At 32.5% G+C, this 24,561-nt stretch overlaps 1 protein-coding gene and 1 pseudogene across 1 annotated transcript in view; both read right to left on the bottom strand.

Moving 5' to 3' along the window:
• TMTC2 (transmembrane and tetratricopeptide repeat containing 2) overlaps nucleotides 1–24,561 on the bottom strand; it is a 351,862-nt gene that overhangs the window by 107,617 nt on the left and 219,684 nt on the right. Inside the window, exons 5-7 of the mRNA XM_015598571.2 lie at nucleotides 16,092–16,177; nucleotides 15,435–15,619; nucleotides 13,948–14,026 (exon numbers count right to left, since the gene is read on the bottom strand). Of these exons, the coding sequence (XP_015454057.1) occupies nucleotides 13,948–14,026; nucleotides 15,435–15,619; nucleotides 16,092–16,177 (350 nt within the window). The remainder of the gene's footprint in view (nucleotides 1–13,947; nucleotides 14,027–15,434; nucleotides 15,620–16,091; nucleotides 16,178–24,561) is intronic.
• Nucleotides 16,093–23,887, bottom strand: LOC102890199 (annotated as a pseudogene).

Raw genomic sequence — 24,561 nt, 5'->3', positions numbered from 1 at the left:
GCTTAAAAATAACAATAAAGATTTAGGCAACAAACAAGCACCTGCTATATCCCTGGCACTGACAAGGTAGAAGCTTCATATTTCTCATTTCTAATTCATAGTAGGGGTTAGAATACTCATTTTATGCATGAAGAGGAAGGCTCAGGAATGATAACATTACTTACACAAGGACAGTTAATAATCGTATCCTAAAAGATCTGAATGGCTCTAAAGCCCATGCTTTTTGCATTGCACCAAATTGTCTACCATATATAGTTATTAGTTATTGAATACCCACTAAAGTCTTTAATATAATATCTTACATGTTTACATTATCCCTGCACTATAATTATATCACTCTCATTTTACAAATGAAGTGACTGTGGCTCACTGAGCTTAACCAACTTGCTCGCTCAGTGTTAAAAAACAAGCAAATGCCAGACTCAGGATTCAGATTAGAGTTCTCTGACTCTTTCTACTAAACCATTCTGTCTAAATACTATAAAAAATAATTACAGATGGGATATAACCACAAAAAGTGCCATCAACGGATTCAGTTTTAGGAGAGAAATATAAAATATACGTATAGCTATAGATATAGATAATACAGATATAAAGATTCCTTACACTTGATTAAAATATTAAAATCACTAAAATTCCACAAAGGAATTGGCCACACACGAAAAAGTTCAGTAAATTCAATAAATAAAGAAATTAAGATACTTTGTTAGAAACGAGTAGAGGGAGGAGGTTAAGCCATCTTCTCTGGTACTGTAATTCTTCTTAACTTGTAATAATAGAAAAAAAATTATAATACCCAGGAGGAAAGAAGCAATAATGACTATTTTTCCTTCTCATCCTGAAAAAAAAAAAATGACATAATAGAAGCACTTTGGTAAGAATGAGAAGATTTGCTGTGCGATGATGTAGTGATCAGGTTTATCACCCAGATTTATTTCCGATTCACTCACAGACAAAGGGGATTTGGATGTCTCCAGGCTGGCTTCAGGCAGATATAAACCAGTTTCAGATGTAGAACAAATAATATCACTCTCCCTCCCTAAAAAGCCCAAGTCTAAATAACCCAGGCAAAAGCTAACTCCTTAAAGGAAAAAATACTGGATTATTGATGATGTAATAGTCTAATTCTCACTGATTCTCGAATTTCAAGTTACTGGACAGCTCAGGCTTGCAGATAAAGAATAGAGCATGTAGTGGGACAAAGTACCCACATTTGCCAGTGTTACCTTTTGTTTCTCCTGCCCTTCTCAAAACAGTATATTTCTATGTTAAGATTCAGTTTAGATTCCTTATTTTTTCTTTCAGTTTTATTGATGTAATTAACATACAGTAAAGTATAAGTTTAAGGTATTCTGCATAATAATTTGACATATATATTGTGAAATGATTATCAAAATAAATCTAGTTAATATCCATCATCTCATACAGATTTTAAAAAAAGAAAATATTATTTTTTTAATCGTGATGAGAGCTTTTAGGATCTACTCTCTTAGCAACTTTCAAATATGTCATATAGCAGTGTTATTAAAGTCATTAGGCTGTTTATTACATCCCCAGTACTTATAACTAGAAATTTGTACCTTTTGACCACCTTCATCCAATTCCCCCATGCCCCAGATTCCCTATTTAAAAAAAAAAAAAAAACTTTTGTGACCACCCTTAGCAAAAGTGATTACCCCTTACTCAACTCTCAACTCTTATAGTAATTGTTAACTGTCCTTTAAAAAAAATTCTTGAATACATATCTTACACATCAGTTTAGGTTAACCAACATGGATAATGAACATGATGGTAACCATAAAGGTTAATGAGATATCACTTATTCCTGCCTTCATGGTACTTACAATCTAGTAGCAAATAAATATATTTACTAGTATTTTCCAAGTTTGATTTTTGGGTGCACATGAAACAAATTATGCAACCTTTTTTTTTTTTAATTTAGTATGTATAAATTTCATTTACTCTGTGTTTTAAAATATGATTTCATAGATATCATGGTTTAGAATTTAAAAAAATAACAAGTAAATAATACTAAAGATGGTAAGTAGCCATGAGCAAATTGCGACAATGGAACAGGAGTAAATGAAGTGTGAATAACACTAAACTGCATATACCTAGCTATAATTCAAGAAATCATAAAAGTTTCAGAAGTATGTTTGTAAAAAGTTGCTACACCATCACTCTGCAAAGAAAATCTATTTCTATAAAAGGCCTCACAGAGGTTATAGCATTTTTCTGGACTCAAAAGAACAGTGGAAACACTCATAAAACAGCCCCACATGATTTCTAGAAGGCTTCCTGTTGCCAAATAACAGTGAAAGTATCTCATTGCCAATACTCCAAATTTTTGGATAAGTCGACTGAAGGGCAGGCATTCCACCATCATCTATCTAATTTCTAAGTTTCTCAGTCTGAAAAGCTTGCTGGTCACTAAGGTAATCATCCATTTTTTCAGAAATACTTATTTTCCAATGAAGATATCAGGTTTATGTTGGTGGTTTGTATACTTAGTGTTTTACTATGCTGGTCATTTTCTTTTAATGAGAACTTTACCGATCTTCAAGTCTGTTATGATCATTTCTTTTTACATGTTACTTTTAATTCTCTTTTTAGGAATTAATTTTGCCACATAATATACACTTTAATTAATGAGTTAAATTTGTTTCATCTACATGTTGAAATTATTTACAATTATGATGCAGCTTCGAATTATGACATATAACAAAATAGTAGCTAGATGGCTGAGTTTCAAATCCTTACTTTCCCATTAAGTAGACTACATAAGCTATTTACAGGGCTTTAGTTTTATCATCTATAAAATGAAGGCCTAAGAATAAATAACTCCTTCATCCTCAAAATGATATAATCATTTGTAGATTCACCACTGTTCAGTAATTTATATACAGTCATTTCATAAATCAGTGACAATATCTTAGTCAGTCTGAAAAGAAACTGCCCTATTCATGGATTTTCTAGATGATCTATTCAAGACAGACTATATCTAGATCAAGTCATGATTACTCTATTTTTGAATTTTTAAATATATTTTTGTCTAATTATAAATATATCTGCTAAATATAGAAAGTATGAAAGATAATAATTTTATTAAATTGAATGAATTTTATCACTCATGGATACCGATTGGTAAAATATTGGTATTTTTCCAGAATTTATTTCACATATCAAAAAAAATCAATTATGTAATATGTCGAGTATTTTGATAGTTTTAAGTATTCTGATTCCTTCAAGTGTTTTATTATATTAAATAAAAATATGACAATTTTTCCAAAATTCAATTTCTCATTCAAGAGCAATATTAAATTTTGTCTTTATTCAAATTCCTCTCTCAGCTCTTTATGCAGGTACTGTACCTCCTTCAGCAACTATTATCTTATTTTGTAATAATCTTTTTTTACATATCTCTTATTATTACCTGGGGATATATATGTAGCAGTGGAATTCTTGAACTAAAAAAGCACTAGCAAATTTAATATTCAAGATACAGATTACGAAATTAGCCTACCAAAATACTCTACCAACTTCGCTTCCATAAGTCGTATATGGGGAGAATAACTTTTCTAAGCCTTCAGCAAAATGTGATTCTAATACTTTTTAAAATATCTATTTTAACTTTTTTATATCTAATTTATATCTCATTTCAACTTTTATTTAAAAATATTATTAATAAAAATGCACATATTTTCACAAATATTTTTTCATAAAATTTTATCCAGAAATATTTTTTATTTGTAGATTGTTGTTTAATGGTTTTAAGCCCTTTGCAATTAAGATATTTATCTTTCTCTTATGGTAATGCAAAAGATGGTTAAAATAGTTTTTCATTTCAGACTATTTTAATTTTCGTATAAGCAAATTGAGTTGATTTTTCCTTTGTAGCTTTATCACTATCTTTTATGCATAAAAAATTCTTCTACAGCATAGGGACATATATTCTCTTCTAATTATATAGTTTCATTACTAAAATTAGCTACTTATTCCAGAGGAAATACATTTTGCCATATGGTGTGAGGCAAGTATCGAATCTTATTCTTTTCATACATTTAATCAATTGTATCAGATCAACTTTTATTAGAACTCCTTTCCCTCACTAATAATTAATTCCACATTTATTATCTACAAAAAACTTTTCTTAATTTTTATCTGTTTCTAGAGCCTCTGTTTTGTTCTACTGGTCTGGTTTTTTATTCTTATTCCAGTTCAGCATTATTCTAATTATTGTAGCTTCTCCTAGTACAGTTGCTACTTAGTATCTAATGACAGACTATTTAGTATTCAAATACTGAGTAAAGCAAATCTCATCCATTATTCTTCTCTAAACCTTCTTGGCTTTACTTTCCTGTTAGATCTACCAGATGAATTTTGAAATCACTTTGTCAATTTTTTGATAATTTTTTAAAAATATTTATTGCTATTGAATCATTTTACGAAGACAATTTTTACAAAACTGAGTTTCCTTATTCCAGATTAGTAATGGATTCTTCGTTTACTCATATTCTCCTCCAATTTTGTATACCTATAGGACATACTTCACCAATTATAATCTTCCTGATTTCCAACTTAGCTGTGAGATGTGTATAGCCAGTCACAAAACCTTCATTTCTTTATGTATTCTAACCTAAGTTCAGAAGCTTCTAGCTTCAAAGAGTCTGGATAAATATCTGATAAATAACCGATCACATTTTATATCAACTTGGATTTAGATATTACATTTTTACCTAGTATGTCATTGAACAGAAATTTCCAAGTAATTGCTTTTTCCAGAAATCTGTAGTCTGTCAGAACCATATGAGTCTATTATATCAAGAGCTTAACTTGTGATTTTAATTCTTACTTTTTACTTTACAGTGTTAGCATTAACACAGAAACCTTAGGGAGTCTGGCTTTATTAATTTATTTATGCCATAAACTTGTTACAACAATTGGATGTCAAATTTTGGAATATCTTATATTTACATCCTAAGCTTATCCTATTAAAACACACACACACACACACACACACACACAGTCCAGTTGCCTTAGATTAGTTCCAATTGGAAATCTTCAGTAGCTAATGTATAGGGCAGAAAAAGACTTTTAAATGATTACAGAAATTAGAGAGGCTATTTAGTATCTGACAATAGACTTCAATAATTATAAGTTTTTCCATTGGGGTGGAAGTGTTAGAAGTAGAATGAAATATGATCCAAGTCTTGTAACTCTTTACCAAGTCCTATAGCATCAAACTTAAAAGGAAAACTCTTAAAGCTTGAAAAGGTAGTTTTAAAACACAGAGAGGAAATGCAGAGGTGAGACACAAATATATGTTTTATTAAGCAAAAACACATCAAGAGGGGGGGTTAAACTTCAGTGAAAGTTAAAACAGTTCCTAATTTGTAGTGTGAGGTTATACAGAGGAAACATGTGATGTGCAATCAAAATTTAACTTGGAAAAAGGCCAGGAGCCTGTGTCAATATTTCTCTACTTGCAACTAGGGATCTGAAAGTTCTCCAGGCTAATCAATTCCCTTTATGTTTTCAAGAAGATAAATCACTAAAAATAATCAATCAACAAATGTTGGAACCAATCCTATTAAATGCTCAGAATTTTCCAAAAAAAAAAAAAGTGACGGTGTGTGTGCACACCTACAAGCATGTACACTGGATAAGGTGATGATCCTCTCCTCAAAAATATAATACTGTTTTCAAGAGAATTACAAGGGAATAAATGGAATGGCTGAATATAACTTAAATAATTAAGAAACAGTAGAAATATGCAAGGAAGTGCTAAATTGCGTTTTAAAAAACAAGGCTTGCACAACGAAAAGAAAAAGAGAATGAGTAAATGTACTACCTTAGAAAGAATGAAAAAAATAGTATTCAGAGAACTAGGACTTGCAAATTTGCAGGAAAATGTCAGAAGAATATAATAAAAGCATTTTCAGTTATATATATATATATATCTTCTTAGTAATACATTTCATATGTATTCCTAGATTAAGCAATATGTCTCTATAATATGCAAAGAATAATTTATTTTATACTATAAATTTTTATATTAATATTAATTACTAAGATACATCAGAAATTTCAAAATTCTTCCGATTTTTAATGAATACTTGAAAATAAGACTCTGTGACAGCTCATAAAACCCATTCCCATAATTAACGTGGGCAAAAAAGACTTACATTCTGGAAGAAAACTTTGCATGTTCTATTTTAATTCTTTATTCAAATTGAGTATGATAGTAGCTTCTCTCAATGTGGAAAAAATTAAAACTAAATAACAACTCATTTGGGTAGTTAAATGAGATTTTTATGTAGAAAACAACCTTTCCCTACATATTAAGAAAACTAGATATACAAACATACATAGTGAAGTACATACAGTTAGTACTATATTTAATTTTTAACTTAATTTTTATTACTTGCCTATTCTAAATATGTACAATAATTCATTTTGTCAACATTGATTTTCAAGAGTGTATCTTTCATATAAGATTTTCTTCCTCATTTCAACTAAATGTCATCAAAATTGGCATCTTTTAAGAATGCCAGATTTTAAAATCTCGTTAATAAATTTTCCAAGTATAACAAAATACTCCCTCAATTTTCTGAGAACAACCCAAACCCGTATCTACTACTTAGTAAAAGATTCACTCCATGCCTATTACCCAATAAAAGAGTAAAATATATACTTCTTTCTCATTTATTTTCATCAAAGCCTCAGAAAACAGACTTTTCAAGCAGAACATATTGAAATTACTTGGGAATCAGAGAATAAAAAAGAAAGGTATTAATTTGAGTGTTTTCATTTCCCTATAATTCAATTTAAAAATAAAGTTTACAATTAAGCTTCAATCTTTTTGTTTACCACTAAACTGGCAATAGTAAGAATTAATGTAACAGGTGGGCTTGTGTAGCTTTAATAACAATGAAATATAATCAAATGTCTCATATCATATGTCCAGGAAGTAAGTGACATCTAGACCTAAGTAAGATCCTTAGGCAACACTACTATTGGCATAAAAGCGTTCAAACTCCCCACAGGGACCATATATCTTTAGGCTGGGGATTTAATTGAAACTTTAAACAAAATATATTACCCATTTAATGCAGCTGAACTAGATGCAGGCCTTTGTAGTGCTTAGACTAATGCCTAGCAAATTAATGTTTGTAACCATAGTACATAATGTAGAATTATATCAAGCATGAATGGTAAAAAGAAAAAAAAAATTAAACCACTGCAGTTTTATAATGAGAAATTAACTTTTAGAAGAAAAATTTAGATATTTGGAACTATATTTTATATATTTACTCTTTTTGATACATAGCCAAAGTTCATAATTTCCTTGTCTTGTTGGCTCCACATATAAAAGTGAACTTCAAAAATCTCTCCAAGTTACATTTCACTTTTCTGGACTATTAAACTACACACCTAGCACTGGTCTCCTGGTCTTGTCTGTTCTGACAATGGACATATGAAAGTGATATTAATAGATTTATTTTAAAAATTAGAAGTTACTATTCTTTTTGGAGATATTTAGATCAATGGTTAATCCAGTTATATGGTCATATATATATAGGACTGACTCACTGATTTGTTTCAAGAGTGCCAATGGAAGCAATCATAGGAAAATCACCAGAACTCAAAATAAGGGGAAGCAGGTGGTATAAAAAGCTTAACACTACTGGAGTGTTAATGCTTCTACACTTGAAAGATGTGAAGTTCAAATCTCACACAGTTAAAAACCATCTCTTTCACAGTTGGCATGTTAAATGCCTCAAGCAATCTACTTAAGAACATCCAGTCATAGAACGAAACATTAAGCATGTAAACCATTACATCAAAAATTTGCTCTGAATATCTCTATTCTATTTACATTCTGGAACAAGATGAGGTACACACACACACACGCACACGCACACGCACACACGCACACGCACACACACACTCGAGTCAAGAAAAATAAATGAGTCAGCTAAAAAAATGGGCCATTCTGAAGGCTGAGAAACAGTCTTCTTTTACAGCTATTCTACCAACCAAACTATACATACTTCAATATATATAGTTTATGTATACATAAACTATACATACTATATATACTTCAAGTAGCATTAGGATCAATTAACAAGCGAGAATTATTGCATTTTGTTTTCAGGAGGTACATTTGACATCTCCTTTGTCAGCTATTATCTGAACAGTAGTAAGAAATCTAAATATCACTGGTAGCCCTTTATAATACTTAACTCTTTCATTCCATAATTTTCTTTCTCAAAAATACTTTTCTAAAATTTGGACAAGCTTTCTACTCCAAAAACTGCTCTAATAAATTCACTGTTTCCTATCAATGGTTCTTTCCCCATTCTCTCTAAATAGCTCAAAAAAGTTGGAGCAATCTCTCATAATTAAAGAGCTGCTTTCATGAAACTGAAAATTAAATCAAGATTTCTCTCTTATTAGAGAATATGAGGAGAAAACATCTTTTCAATGTCAAACCTATGTAAGTAAAAGATTTGTTATTTACAGGCTGGTGAAGGAAAATATATTTTCCAATACTGAGATGGGATTCAATAAGCAACAGGGATGTATATGAAAAACAAACAAAGAATTACCAGGAATAACAGAATCAAAATGATATGATCAAAATAAGGGCAAATAAGAATAAATGGCAATGGATCCTTACCATGCAATTCCCCTGGAAGAAGTATAAAATCTCTCCCTAAGGTAAAAGTATATCACCTATAATAAACACAATTTTTAATAGAAAAATATAAATATGTATGCAAATTGTGATACTAGTGTCGCCTTAGAAATATAAAAGCTTGAGATTTTTCTTGTTTGGTTTGGTTTGTCCAGTCTAGTCAACATAGCACAACCTACATAGTTATGGACAAAATATTCTCACACTTAGAATAATATAGTTTTCAACTTCATTTGTAGGCATTTTCTTATTAAGGAAAGCTACTAAAGAATGATAGAAGAACTGTGAAATTTCCCAGAAAGTTCTCTGAGAACAGGAACCTTATAGACCATTTTCATTTCTTACTGTCATTACCACTGTACTGAGTGGACAGTAAATGACTTTACTTATTTATTTTTGGGGGGCAAAACAGAGTTTATTCTAAACATAGTGATTATAGACTACAATGACAAAGCAGTAACTCTAGGTTCTTACTCCATGAAACACATTACGCTGCTTTATTCTCAGAATATATTACCAAGATGAAATGGCCTAAATTGCTATGTAATTAAACCTAACAATTACTCTTCATTGAGAAAGCAGAGTAATTTTATTTTAAATGGTAAATAGGCTTAAAATGACCTTTGGGATTAGAAGGGCTCTAACCAATAAAAGTAATTGGAAGTTACAACCTAATTTAGTTTCTCGAAATATTTTAGGATTATTCAAGAAGCAATGTTTAAGTGGACTTTTTAAGAGAAATAATTATAGAGGAAGAAAAGAAAAATCGAGGATGGTTAGAAATTATCCTACATAAATATGTTTTAATTCCTTGCATATTTAATGCGTCTGTAATAAAACTACAATTTAACAAGGATTTTATTCCTTCTGTTAATATGAAGTTTTTGTTATATATCTATGTAATATATAATAAAATATATTTATATTTCATATATATTGCATAGATATATATATATCAGTGAAAATTCTGTATTAAAAATCAGTGAAATTTCTATATATATATAGAAATTTCACTGATTTTTAAATGGGTGAAGAAGAGTTATATTGACACAGTAAAGAACATGCCAGTTTTGGTAACACAAAAGATCTATATAGAAAAAAGCACTTGAATTTGAGTTAGGAAGCTACACTTCTGGGTCTAACACAAGCTATATAATCCTGAACATATCAACTTAACTCTTTGGGAGTTAAGTTTTATTTTGTAAAATAAAAGACATTATGTTATGAGAATTTTTAAAATATGAGTCTTCAATAGCTAACATTCTATGATTCTAAAATATACCTATAATTTGAGAATCAAAGAGAAAACAAGACCGAATAAGGGTCTGTAATGGATGTCAGAATAAAAAATAATTTTGACTAAGTCTAGAGAAAAAATATGTCATGATAGGAATAATAGAAGAAACTATAACCTACGTATGACAATTTTAATTTAGAAAGAGTACTCTATTAATGGAATGAAGTTAATTGGGCATTAATTGAGTGTGCTGTTTCACTTTTGGTTAACATACTTAATAGTAAAAGAAGGATTTTGACTGTGGTTACTGAGAAACAAGGGGATATGGACTTTGAGAGAAAATATAGCAATTCTAGGCAAGATATGACTAAATAGAATCCCTGTTGAATGTCATTGACTACAAAGCCATCACAATGACAAAATCTTATCTATTGAGAAATCATGTTTACATCAGTAAATATAAAAAGAACTGACAGAGAATATAATCACTGAATTTTAGAGCTTAAAAACCCACAGAAATAATAATGATTTTAAGGGAAGATAATCTTATGAAACACTTACTAGGCCAGGCATTTGGTCCAATAATTTTACCTTCATTATCTCAATCAATATTTGAACTGATACTGCTATTACAGGCATCTAAAAGAAGAGGAAACTGAAGATTCAGATAAGAAATTTGCCCAAGGTCACTCAGCTAGTAAGTATCAAAGCCATGATTTGAACCTGGGCTATCTGACTTTACACTGTACTGACTTTACACTATACTGACTCTCCATTTAATCTAACCTATTCTCTCAAGAAGAAACTGAGGCCCTCAGAAATAAAGTCACACAACTGGTTAGAAGCAATTTTAACAGTTATTTTGTGATTTGGTCTCTAAATAGTTCATGTATTCTCATACTTTGCTAATTATAACCACCACCTAGGTGAAAGTTTAATTTTTGTTTATAAAATAATATTTAGTATCTGCTTTACATTATTTGTATATATTTGTAATTCACATGATTCTGGATGGGATGATACTCCTCAATTAGTATTATTCTGTCATCTTGGTCTTATGAATTCAAAGAGAATAGTGAGAATATATCTTTTAAATAGTTTTTTTTTAAAATTTACTTATAAACTGCCAGAGTAAAAATAAGTAGAAAGATAAGATATAGAAAAATTTAAATTGGGAAGTAAATTAATCAAACTTGTTATTTTTTCTATTAATACACAAATGGGAAGATATGCTCCTTTGGTGTTCAGGATAAATCAACTACTGGCATGTAGCATAGAGTAATATAAACTTTTCGCAAAATATTCAAGCAAAGGGAAAATGCAAAGGACGAGAGGTTATTTTTAAGCAAATGCAATGAATTGAGTTATTAAACTAATAACAACATTCAAATATAATTGTATTTTTTACACATATTCCTTTATTTCTCCTGACCTCCAAATAAAAAGGAAAAATCGGATGAAAAAAATATTTGTATATATACACACAAGTGCTGGGGGGGTAGTGGTCGTAAAGGGGAAAATGAATGAGCCATGAGAAAAATAAATACTTGCAGGTTAAATCTAGCCAGACATTATAATTCATCACTTGTCTCTAAAGGGCACTAATAATATGTAAATGTGCGAATTAGAAAACACATTTGAGGTTGTTGATAAACTTGATAGGATAATCAGCACATGCTGACAGACTAATGAAACTGATGAACTGATAAGGCAGCTCATCTCCTGGGCCATTTTTTTCTTGTCAAATGGAGGCTAATCAAAATGTATTAGGAGTTAAAGAAAACACGCAGAAGATTTCAACTATTTCATTAGGGGGTGAACTCACTCTCTAAGAAAATTATAGTTTTGTGAACAATTGAAAGTACAAAACCTGGTCAGACAACAGACCTTCATATAATATTAAACAGAAAGCAGCCACAATAATTACGGAAGAAATCTGCAATTTTAAATTATATTGGGATTCTCCCCTCGCAAATTATTAGAGTGCTTTGCAGAGTCCAAGCAAAGCAACTACCTCTTTCTATAATGGAAAGTAAGACAAAAGACTACACAATAACCCCAGGGACACACTTATCTTTCACTGCCTGTGTGAGCTCAGCATCTGTGTAACCATATGAGACACAGATCCCCATGCATCGGCCGAATTGTCAATCAAATTTATTTACATAAAATAATCGAATGAATTGTCTGAAATCACTAACTATAGTGAATACCACACTTCCTATTAACAATAAAGATGCCAAACGCAGTCTGTTGCCAAGGATCTCAAAGTCCTTTCCTAATTTAAAGAAAGACATCTTTTTTGATAATTGTGGGAAATTGGGAATAATGCCTTCCCAAGCGTTGGCATTAAGAATGAAATCACAAATTAAAATCATGGTGCCTCTTTAGATAAAGCTAGAGAAAATGATCCTTTTCGTATTCATTTTGACAGGAATAACCATCCATTATTAATACAGAAAGGTTCATTCAACCGATAAATCTATACACTCGAGGCAAACGCTTTATGGATATGTACATTTCATCTGACAGACACGGTAAAATACTGGACAGTCAAAGGCACTGTTTTAATTTGTAAGAGGTTAGGGCAAAAGTTCATTTAATGAAGGAAAATTTTAACTTTTAGCAATTATAGCAAAGAGAAAAAGAAACAGCAACTAGATATCCCAATGTCCTTTTTAATACGAACATTAAATCATTCTACTGCTACATAGACTAACTGGGGGTGGGAGTCCCAGAGACATGGAATGAATATATTAACCTCTTCCAAATCATAATTTTTTTTTTCTGTTTATTGACCCATGCCTCATTCTGTCTCTAAACTATTTCTAAAATTTCTACCATTTAAAAAAAAGACAAAATTAATGTCCTTGACAGGCATATATTTTCCAGTTTGGGAGGATTTAAGATTTTTTTTTTTATGTGTGTGTGTTGAGACATATACCTAATATCGAATTTCTCAAATCATAGATTATAGAAGCATAAAATAATCCTACAGACCATGTAGTCTCATTTACTTTACATGCATGAAAGAGGCCTAGAAATATTTTAAAATTTAACTAAGTTTAAAGAAAAAAGGAAATCTGAGTTTGCAATTTATGTTTTGGAGAAAAAGAAATATTTGATTTGAGGACAAAAGTAACCCCTTCTCTCCTCTCTCTTATCTTGAAATAATAAAGTCAACTCATCAGCAGAGAATCTTAAACGTTACAGAGTCTGTAAACTTTATAGACTCCATTATAATGAATAGGGAGTTTTCAATTGTGCCCACCATCAAATAGTTGTAATAAAAGTGGACTGCAAAGCCATCATGAATCAATTGCAGGTGATAGGTAGAAATTTAATTAGAAATTCTAGTTCTTAATCTCCTGTACTTAGAAAAACCCATGCCCTTGCTTAAGTACTTTGACTAATAAGAAAATTAAGCTAATCATCCTCGTGTAGAAAAAGGAATAACTGTAGTAGCACATTTACATTCTTCATAGTATTGTTTTCATTCTAAAATACTAACTCTGAAAAAACCTACCCAAGGCCTAATCAGTGAAAACCATACAGGTCAATTCAGTTATTCTCATCTTTTATGAGCATCTCTTATTTCTACCTCATAGCACATTTACTTTTGAGGATCTTCTGATTAATAAAATATGACAATAATATGATAAAAATTATCATGAATTTGATATGTTCATTAAAATCTATGTGTATTTTATTCATCTTTTTCAATCTCTCATGTCCAGCTAATACTTAACACTGGAATAGGTTTGTGAGTTCCTTGTAACAACTCTGGGATCTAGCCAATTTATTGATAATCACTATGTTAACGGACTTACTTGCTCCAGTAAGAACAAGTGTGCTTTGTGAAAACTGGAATGTGATACCTAATTGTGAATAAGGTTTTTTGGTAAGGATTAATGTTTTAACTTACTAGAATTCCATTTAATAGTAGCTCAGGTTTTAATTTCTCTACAAGTCTTTGAAATATCAATTAAAATATTAATGTTTTACTTACCCATCATGTTGTACAAGCTCTGCGGGGCAAACTGCCTTGGCATTTTCTGAATTGCTTCTTTATATACACTAAGGGCATCCTAATTTAAGAAACAACAAAAACAAACAAACAAACAAAAAACTGATAAGTACAAGGATAGTCACCAAAAATAAAATAAGAATATCCTTCCAAATGCTATTTCTAAATGTTTCATTGGAGGAAAATAGTTGAGCTGTCCTTTGATATACTACCTTAATTTCATGAATGACAAATTTAACCTGGCCAGTGAAGAAGGCCATATAAAAATTTAGTTTAATAAGAAGTTGAATGTTACCAATGCTCCTTTATTTTGATATAATTTTTTAATTCACAGATTATTCTATTAAAATACTAGAAAAAGTCATATTTGGAAGTTACCTAGAGTCATCTAAAATCTATAGTTACTTTAAGTCTGACAACCAAGTAGGATCAAAATGAGATATCAAATAACAAATCTTTAGCTATTGAGACCCACTAAGATTATTAAATGCAATTATTTTAAAGATTGTATCTCTATTGTTATATTGCATTAATACATCCTGTAAGAGTATGTAGGGGTGTGGTTTGAGAGAGAGAGGAGGAGCGATACTGAATGTAAGAGAAGAAACCCAAGTGGACATGCTTCTTGTGAGAGAAAGGAAAAACAGAAAGCAACAGATGAACAAACTGGGTCAGCCTCCCAACTTCTTGTACAAGGTCCTGTCTCCATCACTCTTCCTCTCTCCCAAGTAAAAACAAACAAACAAACAAACAAACAAAAACCCAAAAAAAACATAAAATTACTTTTTGTTACATTATTGTTTTAAAAAGAATTTTAAAAAAAGGGTAAGATTTACATCAAATCTTAACACCTAATACTCAGAGGACAATGCATTTTTTAACATCAAACACTGGATATAAGATAACAATAATAATGTGTCTTGGATCATAAAAGCAGAGATGGTGAGTAGGCAAATAAGCTGGAGAAGCAATCCATGTTATTTCCCTTTCTTGAAGAGTTGCTCTGAGAAATTCACAGTAAATAAATTTAAGTTTTCTTCAGCAGAGGTTTTTTTATTATTAAATTTATTGGGATCACATTGGTTAATAAGATTATATGTTTCAAATGTACAATTCTATAATACATCATCTGTATATTGTATTGTATGCTCATTACCCAAAGTCAAGTCTCCTCTGTTAACCATATATTTGACCCTCTTTGTCCTCTCCTATCTCCTCCCCTCCCCCTTTTCCTCTGGTAACCACATACTGTTGTCTGTGTCTATGAGTTTTTTTGTTTGTTTATTTGTTGCTTTCTGTTTTTGTTTCTGTTTTCAGTTGATGTTCACCATAAAACCCTTTTAACAAAAATACATAATAGCTTCTGAATTGATCAGTGTCCCTGCAATGATATCTGTCATAGGGTAGAAAACAGAGTCTGGATCAGAACAAGGGGGAAGAGGAAAAGGGCAGAGAGGTTTTACCCTGACCTCGTAGTGTCCCTGCTCATGATAGAGTTTTCCCAGGTTGTACAGACAGCTGGTAACCGAGCTTTTATGTGCGTGAGGGTCCTTTAGGTTTTCATCAGGGATCTCGGAACACTTTAGGAATGTGCGTCGGGCTTCTTCCATCTTTCCTTGGTTCATTAGAATAATACCGGTGTTTAAATATGCAGCTGAGGGGGAAAAGTGGAAATATAAATGTGAGAAGATGATGTACACTGTGGATACAATAAAGCTACCTTTACTTCAATTTCATTTCTATGGCTTTTTTTCTGATTTTAAAAGAAAATCAAGAAATAAATACTCAGGGGACAACTAATGTTGTAGGAAGTGCAGTTGTCCCTGAAAAATATGTCTGCCCTCAAGAAGTTAAAAATATTTTGAGCTTAAAATCTAGATGAATAAAAATTGTATTTATCTTAATATATTACAAGTGACAAACAGATATCAAATCATGATTAAATTGAGAAAGATATAATTGTTAGAAGCTCATAATTTGGCAAGCATCCACAAATAGAAATACCATGGTTTTCTTTGGTTTTGTTTTGCTTCATTTTTTTTCCTGTGAGGCTGTAAGTCACCAAGATAATCTTCATGGATAAAGAAGGAAAGAGGTATATTTTTAAAAGCTTGAATATTACTTACAAGCTAGTGTAGGTCTGCTCCCGATTGCCAATTTATAATAATGTAGTGCTTCTGCAAACCTGCTGTTCTCCTGAAGAAGTAACCCTCTGCATGAGGAAAATAGAAATTTGGAGATAGGACTGTATTACTATACATAAAACAACAAATTTTTATTTTATACTTCAAAACTAAAAATGGCTAAGGAGCCATAAAAATCCTGACCTGGTACTATAAAAATAAATTCTAAATAAAAAGAAATTATTTCTCAGAAGAGAAAACATTGGAAAGCCATCAGTGGCGTTTATGTTGCATTTGAAATTATTAAGAAGTATTTTCAAAAAGCTCTTTACCCCCACTGAACTTTCCTCTTTCCAGAATTCTTTTCTCTCCTGCTGGAATTACAAACCACGTGATTTCGTTCTGAGAGCATGTACATTTTTATACCTACTTCGGAAAGGAAATTTGCCTAAGGTTGTTTTTATGTATTTTACATGAAACATATATTTTATATGTTTTATATATTTTATATCGCTAGCCATATTGCTTGGGAAGTACTGGCCCATAACTGCCTGAAAAGCAAAGGTAATCTAGGTCAATAGGGTAGAGTCAGAATTTCATCAGATGCCATAAAGGAACAAAAAAAAGGACTGAAGACTATCCACATTGTTATTTCCAGATTATTTTTATTTTGTAAAACGAGCTTGAATTTCGGAGAACTGGGCACATTTCAGTTCACTGTTGTGACACACGCTTCTCCCTACAGATCCTCAGACTGCATGCCCTACTCCCTCCCCAGGAGGCTCCTTAGGTAGTGGCCACAGGGATTACCCCAGCCATCCCCAGATCCCACCCTCATGACCTAAATAAGAATCAATTATAATCACCACTAAGAAAAAAAGGTGTCAGGGAACTGGACTGGGTTCAAAAAGCTCTCACAGAGGGCTTGTCTGCCTATCCTTATTCTCTTGTAATCAGCAAGCATCTCACAGACTTTTGGCACCTCTGTTGGGCTTGAGTACTACTGTCATCAGCCTCAAATTGGAGATTCTATTTGCCAGCTGCAGAGGTCTTTACAAGGCTGGCAAAAAGGAGCTCTACAAAACACAAAGCTTACTGATAAAAACTTATCATTTAGTAGAGTGTTTTAAAATACACTGCTTATTATTTAATGGGCATCACTGAAAAATTATCTAAAGCAAATCATTTTGAAATTAAAGACTGCTCATTGTTGTCATTAGCATATATCAACCTCATTATTTTTAATACTATTTATTAAAAGTCATTTGAATAGACCAAACCATTCCAAAACACATTAATATCACACACACACACACACACACACACACACACACACACACACGAATGTACATTTTCATTAAAAATCTTGAGTAAGAAATAATTTGATCATGAAATTGATATGCTTTGCTGTTAAGTATATTTTCAGTTGCTGGGACAAAAGAACAAAGCTTCCTGCAGTACTCAAGAGTTAGTGAAAAAAGAGTTAGTGAAAATGTTCAATTGCCTTTAAAAGTAAAACTGATAAAGAATACTCACAGGCTTTTCAAAAAAGGAATAATATTCTTCATAATAATTTTATTGACACAATGCTTTCATGTTAAAGCTCATTTACGTTATCTCATTTTAGAAACATCTACAAACTTGTCTTCATCACTTTCCTTCGAGATTAAGATAAAGAGGTGCTTTTCCTTTAATACAAGGCTAATGACACCAGAGGAAAAATGCCATCCAGATATTTAATCCTGTTCTTTCTACCCTTTTGGGGAATTAAAATCCTTCCATGAACTCCTCTTTACCCATTATCTTCAAACTCTTTATCTATTACAGTTTCTTTTCCCTTAAGACTACGAGAATGTTCATGTGCCTGTTAACATAAAGTGGAAAAGAAAATCCATACAACCTTTATTCATTCCTGAACTACCTCTGACTAATGCTTATTATTACTCTTCCCTTCGAAGCCAGATTTCTTTTAAGAATGATCTCCAGTGTATACATCCAATGACTTAAATTCCATTTACCCTTAAATCCAGTTTAGGCTCTTTCCCAGAATTCCACAGAAATGTCATAATAACACTTCTACTAATTATCAAATCTTAAAAATAGTATGTGTATGTGAACCACACACTTGACTGTAATACTTATGACTACTGAACTCATCTTCTGTCCTGAAACTGTATTTCCTTGGCTTCTGGAAAACAAGTCTTCCCTAGTTCTCTTCTATCCCTGGGAATAACCTACAAAGAATGAAGAAAGTGTCTCTTCATTTATGTATTCCTTTAAGAGAAGCTGGTGTTTCACAAGACTTTTTCCTTTTCGTATATATCTTGTCACTGTATGATGTCATGCTTACATGTAGCTCATAGGCTGACTGTACTCTCCCGACATTAAGATCGATTTTCAATAGTTTATTGAGCCATGTCAATCCAGGTGCTCACTGGGATTTCAAAATCAATACATCCAAAAATTGAAAACAATATTTCCCACTCAAAAATAAATAGTGCCACCCTAAACAAGCCCAATCCCATCTGATCTCGGAAGCTAAGAAGGGTCAGGCCTGGTTAGTACTTGGATAGGAGACCACCTAGCAAGACCAGGTGCTATAGGTGTAAACAATAAAAAATAAGGGATTGTAAGGTGACAAGGTCAAAAATAAAATAAAATAAAATAAATAGATAATGAAACAAATAAAAAAGAAAAAAAAAATCCTCAACAGTCAGCACCATTATTCACTCCAGTCGCTAAATCAGAAAACTGGTTATCACTCCTGACTTTTCACTTATCCTCACAATTCCATGTTTTATAAAGTCTCCAAAGCCTACCAATTCTTATTTTCTAAGACTATTCTGCCCCTCAAGGTTCAACTTTATGGCTCTGCCAGAACCTTTTTTTCTTTCCCGTCATCTAAATAACTGCAATAGCCCACTAACTAGTCGCCATATAATTATATTTCTAAAGGGCAAATATGCTGTTAGGCTAGACAGAAAGAATATGAAGAGATGAGCACATATTTTTGACAATGCGCCTAAAGCCCATGAACCTTGAAAACTGATGTATTCAGCCTCTTGGGCGCCCCAATGCTGATGTATTACATTTCTGTCATTTTCCAATTCATAAAATATACAAGAAGAGAAAATGATAAATAGCATGATAACCACACTTAGACAATCCTGTCCATTCCGCCTTATTCTTTTGAGCAATCTAGTCACAGAGAGATGCAGGAAGCAAGTCTCCAGAATTATATATAATGTTGCTGTGTAAATTAGAGTATCATCTTCTGTATCATCTGAAAAAAGTTAGCAATAGAGTGAATCTAACCAACTGAGATGGCTATTGTGACTGATTTCTCATGGCTAAGGATTTAATTAAGCATCAACTATGCCCTAGTATGCATGCTGCAAATGTGAACAAGACAGAGATGCACTTCCTGTGGTGCACATTCTACTGGAAGAAACAAGAAAGAAAATAAATAGTGTGGAAAATTACTATGATAGAGGACAGAGGATCAACACCACTCCAAATCAGGAATGGACAGGGAAAGGTTCACAAAGTCAAAGTGACATTGGCAGAGGCTTGAAAGTAAGCTGCAGTTAGCCAGCAATAAAAAGTGTTATCATCAGGCTCAAGTTACACGGAGAGAAAGAGAAGTCCACAGAGAATTTGCCAACTAGCTCTAGGTTTTATGGTTAATAAGAGGCAAAGCCAGGATTGGAACAGTTTCGCTGATACTAAATCTCATGCTCTTTCTAGAAGAAAAAGGGAGAAGAAAGATAAAATAATTCAATTCCAGATACACACATACTAGATTATATTTCATTTTACTCTAAAACTCTCCAGATTTTGTATAACACTAATTTGCACTGATGCTCTGAAAAGGAATCAAATGCCATTTTGGCAGGTCACGATGAATTTGGGTCAATTCTAGCACTATAACAATCAAACTTCTGTTAGTTTCTTCTCACATTTATAGAACCCATTCTTTATTTTACTGAAGATATGATAGAGGGATATAAACCCTTCACATCATAATAGTTATGGTAATAATAATAATAACAGCTAAATTTATTCAGCACTTACTATGTGTCTACTACTTTACATATATTAACTTATTTATACTTCACAATAATCTTATGAGGTAGGTTATTATTACTAGCCCCATTGTATAGATGATGAACCTCAGGCAAGAAAAAGCTCAGCAATAAACCAAAGGTCATACAACTAGTAAGAAGTATGCTACAATTAAAACTCAGCACTCTGATTATTATAAGTGCGATTTATATTTTAATAGACAACTCATACCAAAGGCTTTTCCATGACTATTTTAAATTGAGGGCACATTTTATTTACATGCTGATCATGACAATATAATCTTCTGGTTTCTATGTATAGTAAAAACAAAAACACATTTTAATATACCACCAAGTCAGAATCTAATGGGAAATAATGTATTCTTATTATTTTAACTCACCTTTCGAATAAGGAAACTGGCCATTAATATGCCATTAATGTATCTTTTGAGGGCAAAATTGAAAGAAAAAAAAAATTACCGATCTCTAAATATGTGGTAGGGTTACTTTTATATATCTGTGTGTATAGGTGAATGTATTATAGTATTTTTAATAGAAGAAAATATTTTACTTCTTATATTTCCCCTCTAATAATTTATGTTTCAGAACAAGTCATTGAAATTAAGTAGCCAGTGAAAAATATAAATTTAGATAGAGAGATGACTGATAGATAGATAGATAAAATTGAAATAATAAATACTTGTTTTAGTCAAAGGAGGAAATCACACCTGGTTATAAAAAATACTATTCACCTTAACATTTAAATTTTAGAAGGCCACTTCACTTTAAGAAAAACCAACAGAAGGCCCTCCCTTAAATCCTTTCAGCTTTTTTATCTGATTTTAATCATAGGTTATAGTAATTACCACTGAGTGTATAGAATATCTTTCCCTGTGAAAATTTTGCCCATCTTTACCTAATCTCCCCTAACAACTCTGTTTTTGTCTAAAAATGCCATAATTTTAAAATCATAATAATCTAGATACTTTATAAATGAAAACCGGTCAAACCCAGTAACAGTGGATTGGACAGAGTTTAATTCAAACAGTAAATGTATATAGGCGTAGAAATACCTAGCTGATTCTAAATATTGACAGAGACAGAAGGGGCACGATTATTCAGCACAGTGCTTCTCAATCAGGGGTAATTTTGCACCACCACCCCTCCTCCCTGCGCCCCAGCCAGGGATATTGAGCAATGTCCAAAGACATTTTTGGTTGTCACAATTGGCTGGATGCTACTGGCATCTAGCGGGTAGAGGCAAGGGATGCCACTAAATATATAACACGTCAGAAGACACGAGATAGCCCCCTCAAAGCAAAGAATTATCTTGTTCTAAATGTCAGTAGTGCTGAGGTTAAAAAATCATATTTAGCATTTTATATGTACTAACTGCAAGACATTTTTTCAGAAAATAAAATTCTCATGTCCCTGCCAATCACATACAAGAACTATGTAAAGAATAAAAAATTTAAGAAAGCAAACTCCAGAGATTAAATTATTTTCATTAAAAATCTAACCTATCATCATTTCTGTTTTCATCAAAAATGAATTTTTTAAAAAATTAAAAAGAAAAAAAACATGCCCTTGCCTACCGTTAGAACACCTGAACAAATCTGTGTCTCTTTGTAATAATATCGCCCTCTATATAGAACTGCTGAACATACAAATTTTCAAGCTATCTTTTGCCTCAGGTTCTAACAAAGGGCTTTAAAAATGACTGAAATCTGAGATATTCAAAAGTTGATATTAATAAAGTACATCAGCAGATGTAAAGTGTTCTTTTCAAGAATAGGTATTCTAGTAACTGAGCTGACATCTACACGGAACGCAGAGGAAACAGGATATGGTTTATAGAGTTACGCACCTCTAAAACTATTGAAACACTAAAAGATAGTAGCTTGTTTTCTTTTCTTGGTTTCATTAACACATAACATGTGGCACCACTACAACATGTAAACACTGAGAAAACTCTCTCTCTCTCTCGACTTTCATCGAGAGAGAGAGAGAGAGAGAGAGAGAGAGAGAGAGAGAGAGAGAGTGAGTTAGTTTGGTCACAAAACTTTACTTTTAAAACAATTTTAAGTACCCAAGGATTATAATTCAAAACAAAAACAAACCTAGAAGAGAACACAAACTGCTACAGTTATCTATGTGCTGCTAATTGTAGCAGCCAGAGCAATTCCACTAAATGTCTAACGAAGGATGCCTCTGGGCTAGGGACAAGGCAAAGGGCCTTGTTTGTTGTTGGCTGCCTTGAAGGAACCCCTCCATGGCTTTCACGTTTAATGGGCCTCTCATCCTACTTATCAAAGCATCCTTTTTCCTAGAGGAAGAGACTTGTAATAAATACTTAAGTATAGTATATTATCTAAGATCCTTTCTTATCATCCCAGAAAGTCTTACTAAATATAAGAGTGAACTACTTATATATATTGGAGTAAGTAGTACCTGTCAGTGGTGACTCAACAATGATTTACTGAATGAAGAATAACTTAAAACTTTACCTCCACTTGTTATTCTCCCATCTCAGAGACTTATGACATTGAGTAAGTCCCTGGTTACTAGTTTAGTCACTAATTCAAAGAAGGCTAGCAGGAGAGCTAATCCATAAGGCTTATGACATAAGCACTCAGGCATCCTAAAGTCTTTATCTGGGCCAACATAAGTTACCTAGTTACCTATAAAAACTTTAACCCACAGCATAGATCTGGGAAAATAAGAAAAAATCAAGAAGTGAGCTGGGAGAGTGAGAGATTGAGAGGGAGATAAGCACCTGTAATTGCATGCCACTCCTTTTTGCAGCTATTCCTAGCCAGCACTTGGGTTTTTCAGCTTCTTCTACTTTCCCTTGATCCTCTGCTTTCTGAAAGGCTGCTTGGATAGGCTGTTGGTCACTCAGGAATTGGTGAGGCCCAATAGCATGGAGGTTCTCATTCAGTTCTAGGAGTTGGAAGCAGGAAGAGCAATGATGATAATGTCTTCATCTGAGATACCAGATGTTTCAGGAGCACCCTACTGCTATTTCCATGAGCAGATACCAGAATGGTTTTGCACTTAATACTTCAGGAACAAGACTTTCATCCCAAAAGGGAAGAATTCTCTCCAGAACATCCTGTAAGTTTTCAGACTGTGACACATGATCCACAGCAACATTACACACTTTACACCTTCGGTCATTGTAGGTTTCGGGGAAGTAAGAATGAGACTCCTCAATGGGTGGGCGATCACATTGTAGCTGCTTCTACGGAGCTTCACTTGCTCTTCACTATGATTCAAAGACATTTCCTTCCTATAGAAACCTAGCAAGGCTCCATAGAGACACTCATTCAGACATCAGGAGCTTTTCACGGAACCCACTCCTGTCCCTGCTCTTCCAGGATCAACCAGGCTGTGTGGATGGACCAATTAAGGATGGATGTGAATATGAGATCAACCTCGATGTTTAGGGCTTTCAGTTGCTTCTTAAGGTTCTGAGATTCCTCCATTCCTGCAGTGTTAAGTTTCTGATCCACCCAGCTATGAAAACGATTCTCTTTAATCCAAGCACCCTCTCCGTGTCTTAAGATAATCAGCTGGTATTTGGACACACTGATGGCTGAGCTTTCCTCGTGCCTTCAGATGTACCACTGTTTGATGACAGAAATACATCTGCAAAGAGGCCACCAGCAGCAGCTGCTCCTCGGAGCCAGGGAGCAGCCAGTATCTCCTAGGATTCATCACTGCTGCCAGCATCGGCACTATTTTCTAGCCCCGGTGCCTGAATAAATATGTTTTGAATGAACTGTTTCACATGATAACAGACAAGCAAAGAATCACAATACAGTGTAAATAAAGCATAAGAGATTTTGAAAATCCACAAAAGGTACACTTTCCCAAGGTGACAGGCTAGGTGTACTTCCTAGAGAAGTAAAGAAGACAGGGAATGGAGTTCCAGATCGATCAAAGTTACGGAGGATGACAGTATTTTAATCGACCAATAGCAACAGCAATAGGCTTCATGGAAATTAAATGGCTATCTATATATAAGAAGCACTTTGGAAATTGAAAAGCTAAGACAATTTAAAATTAAGGTTATATTATTGAGAATAAATCATTTGGCTACTCCCTGGGCAAAAATACTTAACGATCAAAATAAGTCAGATAACAATGCTTACAGGCAATGGTTCACAAAGTAATTTATAATCCCTAAGGCCCAATTACCAACAAAATTATCATGTTCATCTTAAATTGAGACCTTTTTTGAATTTTGTTTTGCTTAATACATGTAGGTACTTTAAAAGTAAGAATTTTTCCCCCTCAGAGATAAAATATTATGCATTTTAGATGTTCGATTTTTTCCTAAGGTATTTATGCATTTGAAATTTTACAGCCGAAATTAATTAAAATTGGTTGGAGTTATATTTGAA

Source organism: Pteropus alecto, unplaced genomic scaffold, assembly GCF_000325575.1.
Source record: "Pteropus alecto unplaced genomic scaffold, ASM32557v1 scaffold76, whole genome shotgun sequence".
Taxonomy (NCBI): domain Eukaryota; kingdom Metazoa; phylum Chordata; class Mammalia; order Chiroptera; family Pteropodidae; genus Pteropus; species Pteropus alecto.
This window is presented reverse-complemented; position numbering and strand designations above follow the sequence as displayed.